We start from the raw sequence: 25343 nt of genomic DNA, 5'->3' as shown, positions 1-25343 counted from the left end.
GATATTTATCCTCACACTCATAATGTATACCTTAATATTTTTTTTTCACTCGCTATTCCTGTTTTTTTTTTTTTCAGTTTTGTTTTTGTTTTCCTCCTTCGTCCGAGCTAAACTGTTTCAAAAGAAAAGTATGAAGCCACACACGAAACTGAATAGGCGAATTCCTCTGGGGTCTTGACTCTTAGGGAACAGTGAAATATTATTATTTTTTCCTTCTTGGTCATTTTCTCTTAAAAAGAGTGAAAAAAAAAAAAGGCGGAGGGTGGGGCGTGGGAGGTGAAAGGGCAGGTGGGATAGCAGGCTCCTCCCATAACCGGGAGGGAACCCCCTATTCGAGTCCCAAGCTTGAGCGTAGAGTTTGGAATTACTTTCTTCTATGCTATAGCTTCTATTAAACTATCACTGAAGAGGCATGTAACGTAGGCTGAAGAAATGTCATGTTTTGATTAGACAAATAAAACGGCAAATCCGCCTGGAAGCCTTGAGCCAGAGTTGCGAGATGTAACGCTGATGATAGTAACGATGACTTTGTGATTTACATGGTAAATTGCGATTACCTGTAAAATCTCACCTCATACAGTTGTTTTTAAATTTGTTGTACGAAGCCAGAGTGATGAGACCGCCATAGGAAGACCCAAGTGAATAGAAAATTTGAATCGCAGCATCACTCCACACCTCTGTGTCCGCGAGGCGTGACCAGTCAGGCTTCAGAAAATAGTAATCTATTCCCAGGCTGGCTCCCTCAAGTGTGATACCTGTTGGCACAATGAGATTCAAGCAGTTAATAGTCAAAGGTGTTCAGTTGCCATAACACATCTAAAAAAAAAAAAAAAAAGAAAAGAAAAGAAAAGAAAAAAAGAAAAAAAAAAAAAAGTCGAGGAGTAAATCCACTTAGTAATCACGTATTCCTTATCCGAATCATTGACTAATTAACTGATTCCCACATTAATCCAGACACCGGTTTGTAGAGATGAAATATACTGTACACGTACACATTACAAGCGGCTTCAAGACGTAATCCATGTAAGCCTGTACTAACACTGCATCGTGTAAGTAGTGACGTACAGGACAGGTTTATATTACGTTCTCACATTGGTATTTGATATTGGTATGGAATAACGTATTGTTTGATTATGTGGGGTGGACAGGGTCTACGTATTCAAAGAGTATGAGCAGAATATACAACGAACGAAAGGAACGAACGCCACCCTGGCACTGACAAAACTAAGGGCTGATTTCACAGTCGCTTGGTAACGTTCCGAGCCAAGAGCCTTACCAACCTGGTTAAATGCATTACTAACACCTCGATCTGATTTTACAGTCGTTGCTATCGTAGTTACGGTGATCCCCAACTTAATAACGATTATAACAAATCGAATACCTCTGTTTCGGCAATGTTGGTATGCCGGAGCCCCCTTATTAGACAAAATGAGTCAATTCATGACAAAAGAACTGGCCACGCCACGGAAAACTGAAATACATCACTGATGCCTTCAACACGCCTTATCATCTACTGTAAATATAGTTACATTTTGATTTAAATTCTTTCCTTTGAATATCTCTCTAACATTCACCAAACCCTGTGTATGCCAACCAGGCACATAATAAATTATATATTTCTCTCTTCCTCAATGCTGTACACATACATTATTAAACTGAAATATTTCGGGTTTTATGGAAACAGCCCTTGCCTGATAACCTTAAGACAGTAATTATTTATTTCTCAGCAAAAAAAAAAAAAAAAAAAAAAAAAAAAAAACTTTTTTTTTTTTTTTTTTTTTTTATCATGATCTGACCATTGAAAAGATTGGCAATTAAATTAATGAACTGAATTAACCTAAACCTAGCCTAACGGAAGCAAGCCTAGCCCTATGATGGGAATGGTAATGTTATTTCAATATTACTTAGTATTTCTCTTAGGTGACAAATTCTACACAACCTATGCGTATGTGAGGATGATTACAGTTTTTAACCAAGGAGGCACAGTAGATGAAATAAGGGTGTCAGGTAGTGAAGTTTTCATTATCTGGTGAAGTGAATTTTTTAAATTTTTATCATATTACTATACTAGCTTACAAAATATTATTAAATATTTTTTTAACATACATTTAGGAAATGAAACAAGTACAAGAAAATAAGAACTTGTGATATTTACAAGAAATAAATGCATCGGTAAGCTCCATTGGGGAGGCCCAGCAGTTCCCAAGCCAGCGTTACCAAAGGTTTCAATTTCTGGTAAGGATCAAAACAAACAACGCCGCGAAAAACGTCTGTGAAATCAGATTTGCTGTTGGTGGCAGACATCACCACTCATTGGTAACGATCACAACAAGAAGAAGTGACTGTGAAATAGGCTTTAAATGAGGCTTTAAGAGGCTGGTACAATGTTTAAGTGAATATTTCTTAGCAAACCATGCCTTCATTCTTGCATTCTTAATATAGCACACACAATAATAAATAGAATAAAATTAATCAATAAATAATAAAGTAGAACGAAATTGATAAATAAACAGATAAAAAGAAAAAAAAAAAAAAAAGGGAGCGAATCACATGCTATTCTCAGCTGACATGCGCAGAAATAATGATAAATAGATAATTGAATTAATGAATAGAGTGTTCCTTGATATTTTCCATGAATACATTATAATGGAGTTTCTATTGCAGTGTTTCAGATTGACTATGTCCTTGGCGTTATTTACTTTCGCTGTACTCAGAGAACGGTTTCATTAAATTGCATTGATTTTTTTTTTATTTGAATTTCCGTTAAATGAAAACGCTTGTATGAAATGGATCGGATGCTGTAATATTTTGATGAAAAAATGCAAATGAATAATAATTTAGAGCTTTTTACACGTACAATCTATCCTCTGCTGCTACATAATATAACACAATAATTGTGTTGTATTTAAAGGTTTCGTCTGCTGACCCTTGCCGAAGAGAATGATGAGGACGACGTAGGGAAATAGGGCGGTGAAGTAAACCACCTTGCCGGAACTCTTGACGCCCTTGACCATGCAGGCAAAGACTATGAGCCAAGCCAGCGCCAGACACCCCACCAGCTCCCACTGCATCCCCCCCATATCTTCCCACGTCTTGCCTGTCACACCCAGCACACGGTTCCTAGGAAAGAAACCGCATCCTTTACAATCTGTCATGGAATTCGGTAACGGATTCCGTATATTGTCAACAGTCTTGAATCCTTTGTGACTGCCGCGTCAACAGCCTTGAATTTGTCTTGTTTACCTGTAGTAGTCTTCACTCGGGGTTATTCGGTGCACAGCTCCATCAGCGACCACTAAACTGTCGTTTTCGTTTGGATCATAACAATGTGAAGCATTGAGAGACACAAGGTTCACCAAGCCACAATATGCATCTGGTTCAAGGCACATTTGATTGTAGTAAAACATAGACATATTCTTGCACACTTTATCCTCCTGCAGTAGGTAACACTCTAGAAAGGAAGGACTTTGTCAGTGCAAAAATATGGACCTTGAAAGTAGTAAAAAATTTATTTTTGTTAATAATAAATAAATAACAAATTTAAAAGAGAAGTGGCTGATGTAGTTAGTGTCATAATCAATTACTACCGATAATGGCATCGAAAGTGTCTTTAAATTTAAGTTAAACCCCATAATCTATGAATAATTATTGATATCAATGAAATGGTTCACTTGTTTAATCGGTGCCAAGCATTTTCCCAATAGACGCATATGAAACTAATGCATTTCAAACACACGTCACACTGAAACTAAATTATTTTTCTTTCCAATCGATATGGTTACGAATTTCTATTGTAGGTATTAGATTAAACCTGGAGTATTAAAGTCGTTGTCGCAGTCGGTCCACGGCAACTCGCTGGTGAAGGAGGCAAAGGTATAGAAGAATGCCCAGGCCAAGATGACGTTGTAGTAGATGCTGACGAGTGCAGACACCATTATCATTCCCCAGCCAAGCCCTATCAAATGAGAATAACAACGAAAAATAATGATAATAATAACAACCTATCTATACTTGGTTTCTCGGTATTTGTCTAGACAATCAGCAGTGTTTTATGAATTCGAAAGTGTTGGTATATATATGTGCACATAACACAAAGGGACTTGATACCAACGAGTTACATTCGTCATTGTTGATATTCTGACGTGGGTGTTAATCTGGGCTTGTTTCGCCGCATGTGCCATTTTTTTTTTTTTATTTCTAAGAGTCTCAGACTTCTCCAATCACACAAATTCACGTGAATTGTGAGAAATTTTAATGACTGTCAACAGGAAATAGAACGTGGTATTTACATTTTAACGTTGATTATCCATGACAACAGTAATAAGTTTATTACTAATTTAGTTTGCACTTTTTCATTATATCAGTCACATAACTAAATTCATGATAATGGATCAGTTCAAGCATGATTTGCAAGAAATTACAGATCCAGTTATATCATAAATGTACTAATGAAATAACTATCCGTATAATTTGGACGACATTTTCATAGTTATATTTATAATAATGCAGAAATATTGTATTTGAAGTGTTTGAACCAACAGCAACAAAATTCACTTGCAATACTTAGACGGCGATATATATATATATATATATATATATATATATATATATATATATATATATATATATATATATATATATATATATATATATATATATATATATATATATATATATATATATATATATATATATATATATAATTTACTTATTAAATGTAGTCGACGGGTCATAGAAATAACATAGGTAAATGTTGCCTTTGTTCGCTAGTAAATGGTTATTTTTTGTGCCCATCAAGTATATCGGTCCTTGTGACAGTATTACGCTTGCTACAACACATCATTACCCAACTGGGAACATACCTATTATGCAGTTCACGCAGGAAACTTATGACTTGTCAATACTTGTGGATAGACTGGTCACTCACCTGCAAAGATTGGTGCCATCTTTGGGAAGATTATGTTGGGTCCTAAACTCGTGTACTGTCCCAGCACCAGCTCCATAAAGAAGAGTGGTAACCCAGTGCACAGCAGCATGATGACGTAAGGGATGAGAAACGCCGCTGAAAAAAAAAAAAAAAAAACTGTTAGCAGCACAGCCACGCCCGCTAGATAATGCTAACATCCTAATACTACATGAAACCATTGTGTAATTTTTTTACGAATATAGGAAACTGGCAGGAGTGTACAAAAAGAAAACAAATATTAAACACTCATAAATCAGAAAAGTTTCTAAAACATTGGCCAGTTTAGTTCCATCAGTGTCTTGATAATATTCTCTTAAGAAGGAAGAAGGAGAAACAGTTAAGGCATTCAAGAATTTAGAGAAGGATATTTAAGGATACTGTTCAACTATTAGTGCGATGGGCTCCATCTGTTCAGCAGTGTCGTGTAATTTCTGCAAGACCGATCAAAAGAGAAGAAAACCATTGGTAGAGGCGGCACAGAAAGTCAAACTTCATAATAGCTGTTTTAAGAAGATAAGAGGTGTGAAATTTCTAGTTGAGACATTTAGTAAAAGACAGTCCTAATTATTTTCAGTGTGTATTATGAGGAGGGCTGAGTGTCACTAAAAACGAGAGTTCTCTGGAGGGTTATGTCGAGTGCATAGAAAGAACTTTTGTTTGGGGCGATGGACAACATACGATTTGTCCTGCCCCATTCTAAAACAATAGCTTGGAAGGTGGGCGTTTTGTGTGACATCTCTGCGTTAACTGTTCTGAATTTGGCGTCTAGCAAATGATGTTAAAAATGCAGATGAGGTATCATCTACATGATCATCATCATGGCGACTCCTACACCAATCTCGGAGTTCCCATCTGGAGAGAGGACCACAAATGTCCCCAGGTCGGACTGCTCTTCTGGTATCGACCCTAAGTGTCTTGACATCACCCTCAACTTTTTCTTCATTAACTTCTGCAACATTCACCGTTTTAGATCTAATTTTTCAATCTGTAGAACACCACCTCTCCTCTACGAAACCTCATCTTCTTTTCCTCACTGAAACACAGATGTCTGAGGCAACTGACAGTAGCCCCTTTTCTGTTCTCTCCTACTTTCTCCATCCTCATTTTCAATCCAAAGCTGGATGTTGCGTTTATGTGAGCAAAGACTTAACCTGCTCTCGTGCCCACGCTCTTGAATCTTCTGAGTTTTCCACCATCTGGCTACGACTACAGAGTCATTCTGAAACTAAATTTATCTGTGCTATATACCTCTCACCTAACTCCTCTGACTATAAGAAATTCTTTGACTACTTAACTTCCAAAGTGGAGCACATTGTGGCTCTCTTCCCTTTTGCAGATATCTCCATTCTTAGAGACTTCAATGTTCACCACCAGCTTCGGCTTTTCTCTCCCTTCACTGACCATCCTGGTAAACTAGCCTTCAGCTTTGCTATCCTCCACGACCTAGAGCAGTTGGTGCAACAATGCTTACGCTGTTACCCTCTCTTCTCTGTTGGGCTCCTCCGATCACATTCTCATATCTGTATCTTGTCCTATCGCTCCAATCCTTCCTCACGAGCCCCATAAGCGGAGGTGTCTCTGGCGTTTTGCCTCTGCTAGTTGAAGGAACATGAACAGACATTTTGCTGATTTTCCTTGGAATTATTTGGAATGGCAGGTCTCTGTGTGCTCGGCACACAAAGACCCATCTCTGTGTGTCGAGCCCATAACAGAGGTGATAGTGTCTGGCGTGGAGGCGAACATTCCTCACCCTTTTCTCGACCTAAACCTTTCAAACCTTGGTTTGGCTATACATGACAGAGAGGTGGCCTTCTTCTGCACTGAACATCCTCGGCATGTCCTTCTCTTATAATCTAAACTGACTGTCTTCAGCCTCTTTCTCATCGCCGCTCATCTTCTACCGCTATTTTCATGCTAACTACCATTCTGATCTTGCTAACTGCATGCCTCCTCTCCTCCCGCGGCCTCGCTGCACAAGACTTTCTTCTTTCTCTCACCCCTATTCTGTCCACCTTTGTAATGCAAGAGTTAACCAGTATACTCAATCATTCATCCCTTTCTCTGGTAAACTGTAACTCCCTGTCTGCTTCTGTATTTCCACCTTTCTATGACTTGAATTTCTTCAAGAGGGAGGTTTCAAGACAGTTATCCTTCAATTTTTGACTACCGCTTCGGACCCTGTTCGGGGACCGGCATCTCAGTGGGCTTTTTTATTTATTTTGTTTATTTATTTATTTATTTATTTTTTTGTTGCCCTTGGACGGTGTCCCTCCTACATAAAAAAAAGAAAGACAAATCAGCATAAGAACCGATAGGACTAGAAGTTGAACTGAAAAGATAACTGATGAATAATAGAAATAGCGTGGGTATTAGCATTGTTGATTCATTGACTTCTCTACTACTACAGCAACAGAATGGCCAAAAATGAAACTTAAATAAGCGTGCAGAGGAATGGATTTGAACTGATGTGGAAAAATTCGAGATTTAAGATTTATGCTAGACACTTACAAGTTTTTTGGTATGTCTAAGGCAGTATCAAAAGATTCACATAAATCCCTGAGAAAGGATTAACAAGATTCAATAAGAAAAGCTAGATCGCTAGTGGGTCGTCATTTACTTTATCCTTACTGAATGAAGATCAGAAAAAAAAATAGAAATTGTGAACAGACAGGTGCTTCAGAATTTTTAAGAGTACGCTCGAAAACTTGAAAAAAAAAAAAAAAGATAACTAAGCTGGTGGTTTGAGAGTAGAGAGGTCGCCTTTCTTAGATACAGGCTTAATCTAGGCAAATCTCCGCCAGAGTGAGATGGTAAAGTCAAGGAACATATCCGGAAGTACAATTTTGGAGATCGATAGGGGGGACCGCATCAGAGTCGTGAAAGACTTCAAAGGATCAAGGTCACAGAGGCATGGAAAATATCATAACCAAGAATTCTGTGGCATGTATATAATCAAAAGGGATGAGTAAAGAAAGGAATGAGCTTAGAACCATTCAGTGTGGAGTCGTCATCAAAGTTCTAAGACAAGAGCTCATTTTTAGAGATAGAGAGGTGACAGGCGAAAACAGAGGGGAGATGAAAAAGATTGTTAGAGATAGCACATATCAGAAGTCACGAGAAGATGAACTGGTTCGATCGTGATATTTCTAGTTGATGAAAGAGAAATGAAGAGAGAAGGTATGCTTTTGGACAAAATTATAAAGAGAATCTATACTGGACAACACAAGACCAAGCTTAGTAGGTAGGAAATGTGAAGAAGCGAAATTAAGATATTTTTGGTTGCGTGCCGTATGTCGCAAGAAGAGTACAAGATTCTGTTTGGCTGCGGTACTGTTTGTGAGATACCTCTGTAGGCTGGACAGTACAAAAGCTAGATGAGTTGCAAATGTCAATAAACAGTAGTCTTTAAACTTTATTCTAGTAACACTACACTTAAATGCAATAGTACAAAGAACATTAACAAACCTACTATACGATACTGAGAGAACAAATGAAATCGATAATGGTACGAAAACCAGACAGACATTCCAAAACAGATAAAATTTTGGTAAATTGAAAGATACAACTGCCAAATTACAGCTTCCTCACCTCCACCATTCTTGTAGGCCAGGTAGGGGAACCTCCACACGTTGCCGAAGCCGACGGCGTATCCAAGGCAGGAGAGGAAAAACTCGCGTTGGTTCCCCCACATGCCTCTCTCTTCTTCATCCTTGTCCTGTTTCATCATTATTTTCTTTTCTTCTGAGAAAGAAGGGATCGTTATCTTGTCCATCTGCCTGTTTTTCTCCATTCCTCTACATTTCTCATAAAAGTAATGGACATCGTTTATTCACTCTTTACATGAAATTATATCATCTCAAATTTAATATATTGTTTATTTAGATGGTGAGCAAAACGTGTACACTAAGGAGACCTCCGCACTGAACAATGAAAAATTATCGCTTGCAGGAAAATACGTGAAGTCTACGCCACATCTAGAGACGCTGGAAACAGAAGAGCGTAAAAAAACATGAAAACTATTATGAGTGGCGCATTAACGAAAACAAGAAAGAAAATAGAGAGAAGGAGGGAATGAGTGGCGTATTAACGGGAACAAGAAGAAAGAGACAGTAATAATTTTAATAAGTACAATAATTTACGGCCGCCCTTATATATATATATATATATATATATATATATATATATATATATATATATATATATATATATATATATATATATATATATATATATATATATATATATATTAAAAGGTAGGTGAAGAGAAGAAGGAAGCTAGCTAAAGAAAAAGTGGGTGGGAAGAGAAGGGATGAAAGAAAGTGAGAAGATAGATAGTTTGTGGGCTTGACCACATTGCTATTTTATTTATCTATTTATTTATTTATTTCCATATGCAGACTTGCACTCATTGTACAAAGAATCAGAATCAAGGCCGCACCTGCATCAGCAGAACCACATCTTTCCCTACGACTCAGACTTTTGTGGGAGTATTGCCTGTCTCACTGTGCGAGAGAGAGTGCTTCACAGTGCTTTTCCCAAGTGCGTAAATTGGAGTGAGATAGACTCCCACAAAAGAAACTCAGCCCGCCCCTACTCCATTCTGTGTAAGATTTTATACTAATCACCCACTTTCATTCCCCATAAATTTTCGCCAACTTTCCTCAAGTTGAGTTTAATACATAATATAGTAGAAAAGATGCTTTCTCTTGTACAATGACTAAATTCCATTGTGCCCCTGTAATAAGTTCACAATAATCTTTGCAAGACTATTTACTTCTTAGAGTGAGTTTGTATGAGGCTGGCAAGTGCGTAGCCGGCTGGCTTTCACACCCTTCCCCCGTCCCTCCTTCGTTCCACCCCCTCTCCCTTTGTCATGTGACTTGTCCGCCACTGCTTGAGAGCGCGGACAAGTGCGCGTCCCTCATTGTCCCCCAGATTATTCAGTGTTGGGCAAGGCCAGGAGAAAGATGCACACGAGAGAGGCAGAGAAAGGCAAGGAGACCCAGGAGGGTGATATATATTAGAGGACCCTTTATAATAGATATTACTTGAGTATTCAAGGCAGTAAGCCCTTGTTTGTATAGGTCTCCAGGAGCCTGCCTGTGATTGTCGTGTCTCTCTAATTCGAAGAGATAACTTCTTGCACCGCTTGCTGAACATTCTAGCGTGTATGGGAGCGGTTGGCTGGCTTCCCTTTTATCTGTTGGCTGTGGTGCTCACGTATCTTTAGTGTTTTTGTGCAATTAAATGCAACTGGTGTTCTAAGCTCACTGTCGGGAGCTTTGGAGCTAGATGATATCGAGATACTCTGTTAGTTACCGGTTATCTCCTCTCTCCCCAAAGCTTTATCGTGTACAGGTGGTACTTGCTCGTCCTCTGGGAGACTGTACATATACCACTTTCCAACGGGAGGATATAATAATCTGTGGGCGTGGGTGGCTTGCCTCTGGTGGGAGGTAGCTCACATAATATTATAAACCTCATAGGTATGTGTTCTTTGTCTTGGCTGTGCCCCGTAGCATGTGGTTTGCGATTCTTTCTCAGCAAGTAAGAGTTTGTTTGGCGATTGTTACATTCCCTTCTCGGTCGGTGGGTTAAACCGAGTAGCGATCTCAGCTTGATAGCTGTAAGTGTCTAGGGCTGTACTTATAAAAAAATCGTAAGGCTATGAATATGTCATAAGCCTTCAAAATGGTGGATATTTTTTATAAATATTTCATAAACGGTCTAAATCTGTCATAAACCGTAAGAAATTTTCATAAGTTCGCTGCGCCGCTATGACTAGGTCGGAGGTGCCATGAGGATTAGGAATCGCCCATAAGCCAACATGGCCGAGCAATAAGTTCGTGTACGCCAACCAAGGGAATTTCGTGAGAGGAGAGACGTTCTCAATAGTGTGAGTGAGCTGAACTCACTAAAAGATATATAGACCGTGCTGGTGTTATTTTTGTCACGGACTTGGTGTGATCAGTACTTTTGAGATTAACATTGACAACAAAACACTCTCTCTGGAGATGCTCTTCATAAAGTCTCAATAAGTGGCAAGACTCATCTAGAGACTAGTCAGGTTTTCTTGTCCTCTTGGGGATGGCTGCAGTAGAGCCGGCTTTGTCCATCTTGTTGTTGGTGGTGTTGTTACGGTGATACAAATGTGGCACTTGAATGGTGACTGCTTGTAATTACTTACATCTGAGGCTGCCCTCTGGCGGCAGATTTTGTTTTAGGCACTAATTTTCTTTATTTAAGAAATACAGCTTAATTATTACATACCGGTCGTGAAAAAAATAATGGGATAGTATATTTTTACCTTTCTAATCCCTTTCTCTGTTAATTAATATGTATTTTATATACATGTCCGTGCTACTTGTAGCAGCTAGCAAAATCAGCCTTAACTAAGTCACTCATAGCCATGACAGAGGTTATGAAAAACCCACAACCCTTATGAGAAAGTTATGAATTTTTTATAGCTATGAGTAGAATTATGGGTATTTCTAACTTGTTATAAGTACCGCCGCTGGATTCGTCGTACTTTTTTCCAGCATTAGGCTAGAAGGAGCTAGCCTGGGGAAAGCTGATCCAAGTGTAGTGGCAACTGTAAAGGAGGTTGAATTTTGTGTCGGAACAATGTGTAGCATGAAATATGTCTCGTTTCAGATTCAGTCTGTGTTCAGGGAGGCTGCGTTCAAAACCGGAACATCACTCGGCCACACCATGAGGCATGATCTCATGCCTCACAAAAAACATTTGGGAAGACGCAAGCACATAGGTTGATACGCAGGTCACATCCCATGAAAAAATAAGTAAATGTGTGTGTGTGTGTGTGTGAGTGTGTGTGTGTGTGTACTGACTGAACAAAAGACACTTCAGCGTCTTCAGCCAGAGCCAGAGAAAGGCATCATTGGAAGTGTTGGCTGTCAGTGCATTAGGTGAATATTTATTTTTCTATTTTTTTTTTGCTAAGTTTTAAACATGTGACATTTTGTAGTGCTAATAAATTATTTAAGTGGCATTTTGTAATGAAGGGGAACATAGCCAAATTCTACGATACAAAACAGATGTTCTGGAAATGTTCTTGAATAACTTTACACTTCAAACAATCCAATATGAATGTTCTTAAAAAAAAAAGTGTATGATGCCTTTAATAGTAATGGAGTTGCTTTATTATTATTATTTTAGAGATGATGGTAACTGCAAGCACGTCGTGGCACTACTCTTCTCATTGAATAGCTTCATTCATGGATTGAATTTCCAACAAAACGTGGAGGATGGTCGTCAGAAACTCTGCACAGATATTATTGATACATGGAACGCACCTAGAAAACCTAATGGGATGTAAGTGGGTAGTTGACACTGAGAGAAGGTACGTTCCCGGATGTTTCTGTTTCAGGTAGTTAATACGAATTAGTGAATGTCATTATCATGCATGTTGATGCATATATTTGTGTGTGTGTGTGTGTGTGTGTGTGTGTGTGTGTGTGTGTGTGTGTGTGTGTGTGTGTGCATATATTGTGGAATAATACTGGCAAAGATTCTTCTGTCCTTCCCAGCCCGGTGTTATAACAACAGGAGTCGGGAAGTATAGCTGCGTACTCATAAATATAGCTGCGTACTCATACGATCTATTAGATAACAAGTAACGTATTAAATATAAAATCTATAGTAGTAGTAGTAGTAGTAGTAGTAGTAAGAGTACTACTCTTAAGCATCTACTACAGACTAGTTCAAATAAGTCTTAAAACTTGCTTTTGATTTTTGTAAATTTCGTCTCCACATCTAAAAGTTTTTCTTTCAGTCGAGTTTTTTCGTTGAGATTCATGTAAAATTCTACCTTTACTCGCTCGCGTTATTAAAAAAAAAAAAAAATTAATAAATAAATAAATAAATAAATAAATAAATAAATATATATATATATATATATATATATATATATATATATATATATATATATATATATATATATATATATATATATATATATATATATATATATATATATATATATATATATATATATATATATATATATATATATATATATAAATTAATAAATAAATAAATAGTAAAAAAAAAACTTCAACCACATCCTGAGTTTTATAGGTCCTGTGACATAAAAGAAGACAACAAGGAAAAAATCAGGCAGACAACACAAGTACGTTGGCTGGCACAGAGGCCGTTAAAGGTTCACTCGAGGTCTATCCAGAACTCAAGATCAGCGCATGCGTGAACTGCATGACAGATGAATGGTTCGATGCCTCATTTTCGCCCTGCCGTTGTGGCAGAATAAAATGTCTGAGGTGTCCGCATACCGTGTTCGCTGACAGACGTGCGTGGCATCACCAACCGTTTGCAGCCCGCTGGCGGCCGATGAAAATTTCCAAAGTCTGGGAGAGTGGTTGCCAATCACTCTTGAACACGTTAGATTGGTTTAGAAACTCCTCTGACTAGAAGAAATTCTTTGACTACTTAACTTCCAAAGTGGAGCACATTCTGACCCTCTTCCCTTTTGCAGAGATCACCATTCTTGGAGACTTCAATGTTCACCACCAGTTTTGGTTTTCGTCTCCCTTCACTGACCATCCTGGTGAACTAGCCTTCAACTTTGCTATCCTCCATGACTTAGAGCAATTGGTGCAACACCCTACTCGTATTCCTGACCATATGTGTTTTATTCCTGACCTGACCATGTGCGTTTATGTGCCCAACATTCTTGACCTTTTCCTGACCTCTAATCCCTCTGCTTATGCTGTCACCCTTTCTTCTCCATTGGGCTCCTCCGATCACAATTTCATATCTGTATCTTGTTCTATCGCTCCAATCCCTCCTCAGGATCCCCCTAAGAGAAGGTGCCTCTGGCGATTTGCCTCTGCTAGTTTGGGGGACCTGAGGAGGTATTTTGCTGATTTTCCTTGGAATGATTACTGCTTCCGTGTCAGACCCGTCTTTGTGAGCTGAGCGCATAACAGAGGTGATAGTGTCTTGCATGGAGGCGTACATTCCTCACTCTTTTTCTCGTCCTAAACCTTCTAAACCTTGGTTTAACACAACTTGTTCTCGTGCTATACATGATAGAGAGGTGGCCCACAAAAGGTACTTAAGCCTTCCATCACCAGAATTTCATGCACTTTATATTTCTGCCCGGAACCATGCCAAGTCTGTTCTCCAACTAGCCAAAAACTCCTTCATTAAGAGAAAGTGTCGAAACCTTTCAAGATCTAACTCCCCTCGTGACTTCTGGCATCTAGCCAAAAATATCTTCAATAACTTTGCTTCTTCTTCTTTCCCTTCTTTATTTCAACCAGATGGCACCACTGCTATCACATCTATTTCTAAAGCTGAACCCTTCGCTCAAACCTTTGCTAAAAATTTTACCTTGGACGATTCTGGGCTTGTTCCTCCCTCTCCTCCACCCTCTGACTACTTCATGCTACGTATTAAAATTCTTCGCAATGATGTTTCCTATGCCCTTGCTGGCCTAAACCCTCGAAAGGCTTGTGGACCTGATGGGGTCCCTCCTATTGTTCTCCGAAACTGTGCCTCCGTGCTTGCACCTTGCCTAGTAAAACTCTTTCAGCTCTGTCTGTCAACATTTACCTTTCCTTCTTGCTGGAAGTCTGCCTACATTCAACCTGTTCCTAAAAAGGGTGACCGTTTTAATCCCTCAAACTACCGTCCTATTGCTTTAATTTCCTGCCTATCTAAAGTTTTTTAATCTATCCTCAATAGGAAGATTCTTAAACATTTATCACTTCACAACATTCTATCTGATCGCCAGTACAGGTTCCGTCAAGGCCTCTCTACTGGTGATCTTCTGGCTTTTCTTACTGAGTCTTGGTCATCCTCTTTTAGAGATTTTGGTAAAACTTTTGCTGTTGCCTTGGACATATCAAAAGTTTTTGATAGAGTCTGGCACAAAGCTTTGATTTCCAAACTACCCACCTACGGCTTCTATCCTTCTCTCTGTAACTTCATCTCAAGTTTCCTTTCTGACCGTTCTATTGCTGCTGTGGTAGACGGTCACTGTTCTTCTCCTAAATCTATTAACATTGGTGTTCCTCAGGGTTCTCTCCTGTCACCCACTCTCTTCTTATTATTCATCAATGATCTTCTAAACCAAACTTCTTGTCCTATCCACTCCTACGCTGATGATACCACCCTGCACTTTTCCAAGTCTTTTCATAGACGTCCAACCCTTCAGGAGGTAAACATTTCACACAGGGAAGCCACATAACGCCTGACTTCTGATCTTTCTAAAATTTCTGATTAGGGCAGAACAAACTTGGTATTGTTCAATGCATCAAAAATTCAATTCTTCCATCTATCAACTTGACACAACCTTCCAGACAACTATCCCCTCTTCTTCAATGACACTCAACTGTCCCCCTCTTCTACACTGAACATCCTCGGTCTGTCCTTTACTTATAATCTGAACTGGAAACTTCACATCTCATCTCTAGCTAAAACAGCTTCTATGAAGTTAGGTTTTCTGAGACGTCTCCGCCAGTTTTTCTCACCCCCCCCAGCTGCTAACTCTGTACAAAGGCCTTATCCGTCCATGTATGGAGTATGCTTCACATGTCTGGGGGGGTTCCACTCATACTGTTCTTCTAGACAGGGTGGAATCAAAAGCTTTTCGTCTCATTAACTCCTCTCCTCTAACTGACTGTCTTCAGCATCTCTCTCACCGCCGCAATGTTGCATCGCTAGCTGTCTTCTACCGCTGTTTTCATGAAGAAAGAATTAGGTATGTAAAACGTGCCATGACATGATTTAAGTGGATCAAATTCTGTTGTGTGTCTGTGCAATACTTTAACTCGACTGCACTCATTTTGAACAGTCTGCTGGCAACACTCGCTTCTTCAGGTCACAGTTGTCAGGTCTTAGCCTTGCCTGAAGGAGTCCATCTATGGTAGGACTTTCTTCTCTCTTTTTATTTGTCCCGTCAAGTTCTAGGATAATTTCTGCAGTTCTGGTAGTGTTCGTCTTAATCAGCTGTTTATTTTCGAGAAATATTCTGCATCTACGGTAATTTTCAAGTTGTAAATAGTTGATAATTTTGATTAAGCTTATGTTCAACCTTACCTCTCATTCTTCATTTCCACGCACAGTTATTAATCGTCAGCGTAGATCTGCAGTATCCATGATCCATTTGATAAACTGAAGATAATTTTCAATTGATGCTATAACGCTAAACAATTGCGGATTAAGAGTGGACAAAAAAAAAAAATACGAATGGAAAATACCACTCCACGCATAATCTATTCTTGATCTAGTTGAGAAAATGAGGATGGTTTAATTTAAAAGTCATATGTATCTATTTTATTTTTCGAATGGCAAAATAACATTTTATACACTCGCGTTCTTATTGTTCTTATATTTATTGCGAAACTTGTGGCAACCCAACTGTAGTCTTCTTCAAGCTACACAAGACGGAAAAACACAGCTCTCAGTCATCTATTTCACAATAAGTTGACAGATTACCGAGTTGGCGGGACGAGTAAGGCATGATCGGAGCATCGTGTCACGCAGCGCGCTAAGGGAGGCACGACTTGACCTGAGCCCTGTCTATGAATACCCTGATTCGAAGACGTGAAAGTATGAGGCCCCAGTGAATGGGAGGCCAGGGTCGCACATGCTCGCGATTTGTTTCTTTTAGAAATTCCAGAGAAAGTTCTGAGACAATGGGACCCGCCCTAGCCAGGTTCCCTATACGAAAAGCAAGAGAAGAAAATGGTGTATTTCGCAGAGACACCAAGAAGACGAGACACAGCGTAAGGCAGAATACCACACAAAAAAACCTGAACATAGGTTCTGTTTTGCTGGATGGTGGAGGAATGTGTGTGTTTGTGTGTATATGTGTGTGCATGTACACCACACAGCTACATCCTAATATGCTTCTGTTATGAGTGGCGCCATACTAGCGAGAGAGAATACGAAGATAAGAAAATAGAAAGATGAAGAAGGAGGGGGAGAGAGAGAGAGAGAGAGAGAGAGAGAGAGAGAGAGAGAGAGAGAGAGAGAGAGAGAGAGAGAGAGAGAGAGAGAGAGAGAGAGAGAAACGAGTCACTTCCCCGCCCCGCGCGCTTTGAATTTTGTGTAAATGTCCCTCTCCTCACAGTGCTCTGATTTTGTCAAGATTTTGCCCACTTCCCTTTGCCCCCGTCCTCCTCCCCGACAAGGTTGAGTTTGATACATGACATAATTGAAGAGTTGCCCTCCCCCAAGGAAGTATTGAGTCCCTCCCAGCTCCCGTAATCAGTGAGTAATAATTTTTAGAACTTAGAGTCCTTTTTGAGGTAAGATTGTGTTATGGCAAGCAGCGTGACTGGCTGCTTCCTCCCCTCCCCGTCCCCTTCCCCTCCCTCTCACCAGAAGAGTAGCTACACAGCTTCTGAGAAGCCACAGGGAAATCTGTTCCCACGAATCAGTCAGGCCACAAATATCGTTGACAAAGGACGTATGTGGATGTATGTGACTAGAGGGAGTGACGTAGAGCTGGCACGGGAGGTCATAGTATATATGGTATATATGGTATATATACTCTTACACCCTACTCGTATTCCTGACCGTCTTGGAGATACGCCCAACATTCTTGACCTTTTCCTGACCTCTAATCCTTCTGCTTATGCTGTCACCCTTTCTTCTCTGTTGGGCTCCTCCGATTACAATCTCATATCTGTATCTTGTCCTATCGCTCCAATCCCTTCTCAGGATCCCCCTAAGCGAAGGTGCCTCTGGCGTTTTGCCTCTGCTAGTTGGGGGGAACCTGAGGAGGTATTTTGCTGATTTTCCCTGGAATGACTACTGCTTCCATGTCAGAGACCCGTCTTTGTGTGCTGAGCGCATAACAGAGGTGATAGTTTCTGGCATGGAGGCGTACATTCCTCACTCTTTTTCTCGACCTAAACCTTCTAAACCTTGGTTTAATGCAGCTTGTTCTCGTGCTATACATGATAGAGAGGTGGCCCACAAAAGGTACTTAAGCCTTCACCAGAATTTCATGCACTTTATATTTCTGCCCAGAACCATGCCAAGTCTGTTCACCAACTAGCCAAAAACTCCTTCATTAAGAGAAAGTGTCAAAACCTTTCAAGATCTAACTCCCCTCGTGATTTCTGGCATCTAGCCAAAAATATCTCCAATAACTTTGCTTCTTCTTCTTTCCCTCCTCTATTTCAACCAGATGGCACCACTGCTATCACATCTATTTATAAAGCTGAACTCTTTACTCAAACCTTTGCTAAAAACTCTACCTTGGACGATTCTGGGCTTGTTCCTCCCTCTCCTCCACCCTCTGACTACTTCATGCCACGTATTAAAATTCTTCGCAATGATATTTTCCATGCCCCACGCTGGCGTAGACCCTCGAAAGGCTTATGGACCTGATGGGGTCCTTCCTATTGTTCTCCGAAACTTTGCCTCCGTGCTTGCACCTTGCCTAGTCAAACTCTTTCAGCTCTGTCTGTCAACATCTACCTTTCCTTCTTGATGGAAGTTTGCCTACATTCAACCTGTTCCTAAAAAGGGTGACCGTTCTAGTCCCTCAAACTACCGTCCTATTGCTTTAATTTCCTGCCTATCTAAAGTTTTTGAATCTATCCTCAACAGGAGGATTCTTAAACATCTATCACTTCACAACCTTCTATCTGATCGCCAGTATGGGTTCCGTCAAGGCCGTTCTACTGGTGATCTTCTGGCTTTCCTTACTGAGTCTTGGTCATCCTCTTTTAGAGATTTTGGTGAAACTTTTGCTGTTGCCTTGGACATATCAAAAGCTTTTGATAGAGTCTGGCACAAAGCTTTGATTTCCAAACTACCCTCCTACGGTTTCTATCCTTCTCTCTGTAATTTCATCTCAAGTTTCCTTTCTGACCGTTCTGTTGCTGCTGTGGTAGACGGTCACTGTTTTCTAATAAATCTATTAACAGTGGTGTTCCTCAGGGTTCTGTCCTGTCCCACTCTCTTCTAATTATTCATTAATGATCTTCTAAACCAAACTTCTTGTCCTATCCACTCCTACGCTGATGATACCACCCTGCACTTTTCCACGTCTTTTCATAGACGTCCAACCCTTCAGGAGGTGAACATATCACGCAGGGAAGCCACAGAACGCCTTACTTCTGATCTTTCTAAAATTTCTGATTGGGGCAGAGCAAACTTGATATTATTCAATGCCTCAAAAACTCAATTCCTCCATCTATCAACTCGACACAACCTTCCAGACAACTATCCCCTCTCCTTTAATGACACTCAACTGTCCCCCTCTTCTACACTGAACATCCTCGGTCTGTCCTTTACTTATAATGTGAACTGGAAACTTCACATCTCATCTCTAGCTAAAACAGCTTCTATGAAGTTAGGTGTTCTGAGACGTCTCCGCCAGTTTTTCTCACCCCCCCAGCTGCTAACTCTGTACAAGGGCCTTATCCGTCCATGTATGGAGTATGCTTCACATGTCTTGGGGGGTTCCACTCATACTGCTCTTCTAGACAGGGTGGAATCAAAAGCTTTTCGTCTCATCAACACCTCTCCTGTAACTGACTGTCTTCAGCCTCTCTCTCACCGCCGCAATGTTGCATATCTAGCTGTCTTCTACCGCTATTTTCATGCTAACTACTCTTCTGATCTTGCTAACAGCATGACTCCCCTCCTTCCGCGTTCTCGCTGCACAAGACTTTCTTCTTTCTCTCAACCCTATTCTGTCCACCTCTCTAACCCAAGAGTTAACCAGTATTCTCAATCATTCATCCATTTCTCTGGTAAACTCTGGAACTCCCTGCCTGCTTCTGTATTTCCATCTTCCTATGACTTGAATTCCTTCAAGAGGGAGGTTTCAAGACACTTATTCATCAATTTTTGACCACTGCTTTGACCCTTTTATGGGACTGGCATTTCAGTGGGCCTTTTTTTTATTAGATTTTTGTTGCCCTTGGCCAGTGTCCTTCCTACATAAAAAAAAAAAATCTTATTAATATTATTATTATTATTATTATTATTATTATTATTATCATCATTAGTATTATTAGTATTAGTATTGTCATCAGCATCATCATAATGATGATAATAATAATAATAATAATAATAATAATAATAATAATAATAATAATAATAATAATAATATCAATACTAATAATAACAGCAATAATAACTAATAATGCCTGTAATTTTTAGTTATTTTATAGCTATTTATTTTATTTATTTATTTATTCATTTCGTTATGTATGTTTTATTCTTTATTTACTTTATCTTATTTTGTATTTATTTTTTATTCATATATTTTTTTATTTTACTTAATTTTTTGTTAGGTAAGGAAAACCGTAATCCACTATTAATATGAACATCTATATTTGCATCGATTCTAACATTTTGGGGTATATCAGAGAGAGAAAGAGAGAGAGAGAGAGAGAGAGAGAGAGAGAGAGAGAGAGAGAGAGAGAGAGAGAGAGAGAGAGAGAGAGAGAGAGAGAGAGAGAGAATTTCATATTTAATTTATATTTAGTGAGAAGGAACACTTGGCCATGTTCTCATGGCAACCAGTCGGAACTCGTACCTAAGAACACATGTATAGTCTGCTAGTTGCGAAGAGCAGCACACTTGTGAACGGAAATTACGATAGTTCGCTCTGGTATCTATCTACCTTGAGAGCTGTTGCTTTGAGCTTAACACGTACTTAGTTGTGTAATCGGATATAAGGTGCTGTGTCATCATTCTCTGCTGAGACACACCAAGAAATACCTGTTGCTGTTTCAGTGCCTCAGTGATATGCTCAATGTCGGTAAGTAACTTGTGTTACAGTCGAATATAGGTGGAGCTTGCATTAGGATTTAGCGACACCTAGCGTCCCTCTGGGCGGCGGTACTCACGTTGTCCCAAACGAGCTACGGGCGGTGGCTATAACGCGGTGCAGTCTAAAACTTGCCACCCCCGTACTCTTCAAACTTTGTGCGCGTGTGTTTATATATATATATATATATATATATATATATATATATATATATATATATATATATATATATATATATATATATATATATATATATATATATATATATATATATATATATATATATATATATATATCGTCATCCTACCTAGTAAGGGTTTGTTTCTCTCTTAAAACGAGAGCTGAATCGTGAAGTAATATCACTTCACTGCATCGTTCACCAAGAGGCATTGTGTGCACAAACTTGCCCATCAGAGTTCACTGAAGTAATGGACTTAGTCGTGAAAATTATTAACAAAATAATGGCAAAAGGCTTAAACCACTGAGTTTCGTGAACTTGGAAGAAGTCGATTCCCAGTATTCATACCTCTTACATAACAAAGTCCGTTGGCTTTCTAGGGGTCGGGTGCTTGCACGTTTTGCAGCATTCCTTGAGGAAGTGAAGAAATTTCTGGAGGAGAAAGGCCACCATGAATATGCATACCTTACAAATCCTGAATGTCTACAGAAGTTTCACTTCTTGGTGGATATCACTTCACATTTAAATGAGCTCAATAGGAAACTATAAGGAAAGGGAAACACTGCTCTGATGCTTTTGGAAGAAGTCCTTTCCTTTGAACGAAAACTATCTTTGTTTGTTAGAGATGTTGAGAGAGGCTCTGATTCACTTTCCTTCATTAAAGCAATTTGGAAAAGGAACAGACTTTGAGCTTGATATTGATATCATAAAAAAATGTACTAATGAAAACGAAAAAAATCCTTTGAAGGACGTTTTCAAGAATTCAGAAAAGGCCACGTTGTCATTTGTGATCAACCCCCTTGATGCAGATACAGACTCACTCAAGTTTTCAGCTTTTACTGGAGTGAATCAAGCAGAACTGGAACTGGAATTAGCTGATTTGCAAGGAAAAGACTTATAGACTTCTAAATTCAGAGGTATGGTCTCCGATATTGAAAACCTGGAGAAACAACATGCTACACTGGCATTTCAACACAAATGAACTGAATTGTCTGGGCTACAAAAACGAGATTAGATTGTGTATGAAGTGGAATTCCTTACCAGACACTTACACAGACATGAAAAGATATGCCTTTGGCATTCTCCCTATTTTTGGATCTACTTACCTGTGTGAGCAAGTGTTTTCTAGCATGAACTTTATAAAAAAACAAACTACGCAGCCGATTGAATGATGCAAGCCTGCAGTCCTGCCTGAAGCTCAAAACGACAACATATTTGCCAAACATTGAGCATCTCTCCAAAGAAACACAGGACCAAAAATCACTTTAATTAACTCTTAATTATCGCTCTCTCTCTCTCTCTCTCTCTCTCTCTCTCTCTCTCTCTCTCTCTCTCTCTCTCTCTCTCTCTCTCTCTCTCTCTCTCTCTCTCTCTCTCTCTCTCTCTCTCCGGTTTAAACTCATCATGGTGACCAGATACTGATATAGTAAGTACACTTAACATGTTTGAAGAATAATATACCATATTTGTTCAATTGCTGCCATCATAGAATTATAAAGTTAAACGAGTGTCTTCCTACATAATTATTACAATAGTTTATTTTATGACAGCTGCTATTTCTATTGATATAATCATCACTAATAATAATAATTATAGTAATTATAATAATGATAATAATAATAATAATAATAATAATAATAATAATAATAATAATAATAATAATGATAACAATAATAATAATGATGACAGTAATAATAATAATAATAATAATAATAATAATAATAATAATAATAATAATAATAATAATAATAATAATAATAATAATAATAATAATAATAATAATAATATTGTTGTTGTTGTTGTTGTTGTTGTTGTTGTTGTTGTTGTTGTTGTTGTTGTTGTTGTTGTTGTTGTTGTTGTTGTTGTTGTTGTTGTTGTTGTTGTTGTTGTTGTTGTTGTTGTTGTTGTTGTTGTTGTTGTTGTTGTTGTTGTTGTTGTTGTTGTTGTTGTTGTTGTTGTTGTTAGTAATAATATTATTATTATTATTAATAATTATTATTATTAACTACTACTACTACTACTATTACTACTACTACTACTACTACTACAACTACAACTACTACTGTTACTACTACTACTACTACTACTACTACTACTACTACTACTACTACTACTACTACTACTGTTACTACTACTACTTTTTTTCTACTACTACTACTACCTCCACCCCATGTTTATTGATGTGTCAATTAGGGGCTCCATTACTTGGAGGTCATTAGCCCCAGCTCCCGCTAATGACTGTGGCATCCAACCATATCTAATACTCTATAATATACACATTAGTTGTTAACTATAAATTCATTCTACCTCTACTCTATCTACTCTTATGCCACTCTTCACCACTGTAGCCTCGCAGTCGAGGCCTCCTAAGTCTGCAGGTATGGGAGTGGAATGCCTTGTCCCCCTGAGACACAGGAGGGCAGATCTGAGGAGGGAGAATGAGAGACGGCACCTCATCCATGCGACGACATGGCTCCTTGGCTGGTGCTTCTTTTCTGCCATTAGGTCGGCTAGTCTTGAGTAGAAGCACTGAGCCTTGGAGCCCATCCCGCCAGATGTGGTGAAGACCAGAGGTGTGAAGCTGCCCTGGTCAACGTGTTGGATTCTCTCCCCATACGCTCGGATCTTCTCCTGCTCATTCTTGCGGTGGGCGGCCTCCAGGGAGAGTTCGTGGTGACAGGCGGCCATCGGGTCAAAGATCCGTATGTCCATGAATGCTTTCTGTCCCCTTGTCCAGAACCCTCGTGCACTGACGTCGACTCGAGCCTCGTTGGTGGTGTTGGCTGTTCTGTAGCGCAGGTGCTCGCCGTCTAGCGGCAGGAGGGTCGGTTCAGTGAAGACATCGTGGCACACCTCCCTGAGCATGCTGGCGGTCAGATCTCTCACCTCATCGTGCCTGATACATACGAATCCCCCCTTTTTGCACGTCATGGTGTGGTTGACGTCATTGGGGGAGCCACACACACAAGTACTGGGGAGTCCTTCCATCGGCCAGCCGTACCTCAGAGCAATGGCGTCGACAAATTCTTGTTTGTTGAGGCTGAAGCCCTTCGCTCTGATGGGCAGTGACGTTAGCCAGTTAGAGGCTCCCGTTTCCTGTGCAGTGAGGATTTTTCTCACTGTGGTTGCAGGCAGGATGTTTATCAGGTCTTCGAGACAGTTTCGTTGATGTTGTTGCCTATCTCTAGATATAATTCGTCCTTGCTCAGTGACTGCACTTTGGGCTATTTCACCATGTGCGTCCTGAGCAATGATCTTCTCTGTGAGGGACCTGGTGAGCTTGAGGGAGTTGAGGTTCTCCACAGTCGCCAACTTCTCAGGGGAGGTGATTCCCATCCCGCCCAGTCTTGGTGGAAGTTCGAGCAGCGCCCTTTCCCCATCTCCGATGGTGTGGTATCTCAGTAACGCTGGGAGGAAGGTGTTCCTTATCGAGACCTCCAGTGGTGCAAGGAGAGGGCTGATGCCTGGGATGGTGCGCATGGCGAATCTCCATCGATGCTGCAAGCCGTGGGTGTAGGCAGAGTAGGCTGCATGAGGCTCAGTCCTGGCCATGTCAGACAGGACTTCCACCTCATGTATCCACTCCTTCACCTTTTCTCCTATGTACTCCTTCTTGAACTCCTCTGTTCCGATGACAGCACCCAGATGCCGTTGTTCATCCTTTGTTATTATAACTCTACTGCCACTGAAGCTATCCACTGCACTGTCATAGTGTTCAGGCTTTACAATAAGGACGGACTTAGCGGCATTGGGTGTGTACCCTATGATGGGACCATTGTCGTTCACTAAGCCCCACCATTTTTTCAAATCTTTTATTTTGCCGGCCCCTGACAGGTCATCCGCGTACGCCACTTGCTTCACACTCGTTTTCTCATATGAGATAACTTGTTGCAGCACTGAAAGTCCGAGGGCGTACATCACCATGGCCACTGGGTCACCTTGTGTTGTCCCTTCCATGGACTTTAACACCTTAACACTATTACCACTATTACTACATATGTACAAATCCGAGGGGTCACTATATGTGTTTTCTACATATTGTGCCAGAGAGGGACATTTTACTCGAATGTTGTGAAGCATTGTTTTTATGTTAATAGTGTTGAAAGCGTTTTTGGCGTCCACTAATAACACCGCTTCACAATTGTCTTCACTGAACATTTCCCTCATAGCGTGGATGGCGGCTTCCCCTCCTGCCTGCTGTCCTGCACATACTTGCAGGTTCCCCGCTGCCCTCCTTACGTCGTCCTTGACCACCGTCATGACGCATTTACCCACGATGCGTCTTATCACCTCGCCGATGCCAATTGGTCTGCATCCCGGCTTTTTGTCCAGCGGAATTAATCGGCATGCTGTGAGAGCCTCGACGCGGTGACAATTTGTGGGTGGCAAGCTTCCTCGCCAGTGCTGCCAGGGCGCCG

At 39.9% G+C, this 25343-nt stretch overlaps 2 protein-coding genes across 5 annotated transcripts in view; one reads left to right on the top strand and one right to left on the bottom strand.

The window, feature by feature from the left end:
• Positions 1–25343, bottom strand: part of LOC135108986 (sodium- and chloride-dependent glycine transporter 2-like) — a 63739-nt gene that overhangs the window by 13609 nt on the left and 24787 nt on the right. The window contains exons 2-7 of the mRNA XM_064019919.1: positions 8555–8707; positions 4928–5062; positions 3812–3955; positions 3244–3451; positions 2927–3120; positions 572–755 (exon numbers count right to left, since the gene is read on the bottom strand). Coding sequence (XP_063875989.1) covers positions 572–755; positions 2927–3120; positions 3244–3451; positions 3812–3955; positions 4928–5062; positions 8555–8693 — 1004 coding nt within the window. The 5' untranslated portion in view covers positions 8694–8707. The remainder of the gene's footprint in view (positions 1–571; positions 756–2926; positions 3121–3243; positions 3452–3811; positions 3956–4927; positions 5063–8554; positions 8708–25343) is intronic.
• LOC135108985 (sodium- and chloride-dependent glycine transporter 2-like) overlaps positions 15773–25343 on the top strand; it is an 87836-nt gene continuing 78265 nt past the window's right edge. For 2 of the 4 annotated variants that reach the window (XM_064019917.1, XM_064019915.1), the window contains exon 1: positions 20584–20738. In XM_064019917.1, coding sequence (XP_063875987.1) covers positions 20726–20738 — 13 coding nt within the window. In that variant the 5' untranslated portion in view covers positions 20584–20725. Of the gene's footprint in view, positions 15873–20583; positions 20739–25343 lie in introns of those variants that run through there. The other 2 variants (XM_064019916.1, XM_064019918.1) reach the window with 2 other exon arrangements.

The sequence above is a fragment of the Scylla paramamosain genome, chromosome 18 (genome assembly GCF_035594125.1).
Source record: "Scylla paramamosain isolate STU-SP2022 chromosome 18, ASM3559412v1, whole genome shotgun sequence".
NCBI lineage: Eukaryota > Metazoa > Arthropoda > Malacostraca > Decapoda > Portunidae > Scylla > Scylla paramamosain.
This window is presented reverse-complemented; position numbering and strand designations above follow the sequence as displayed.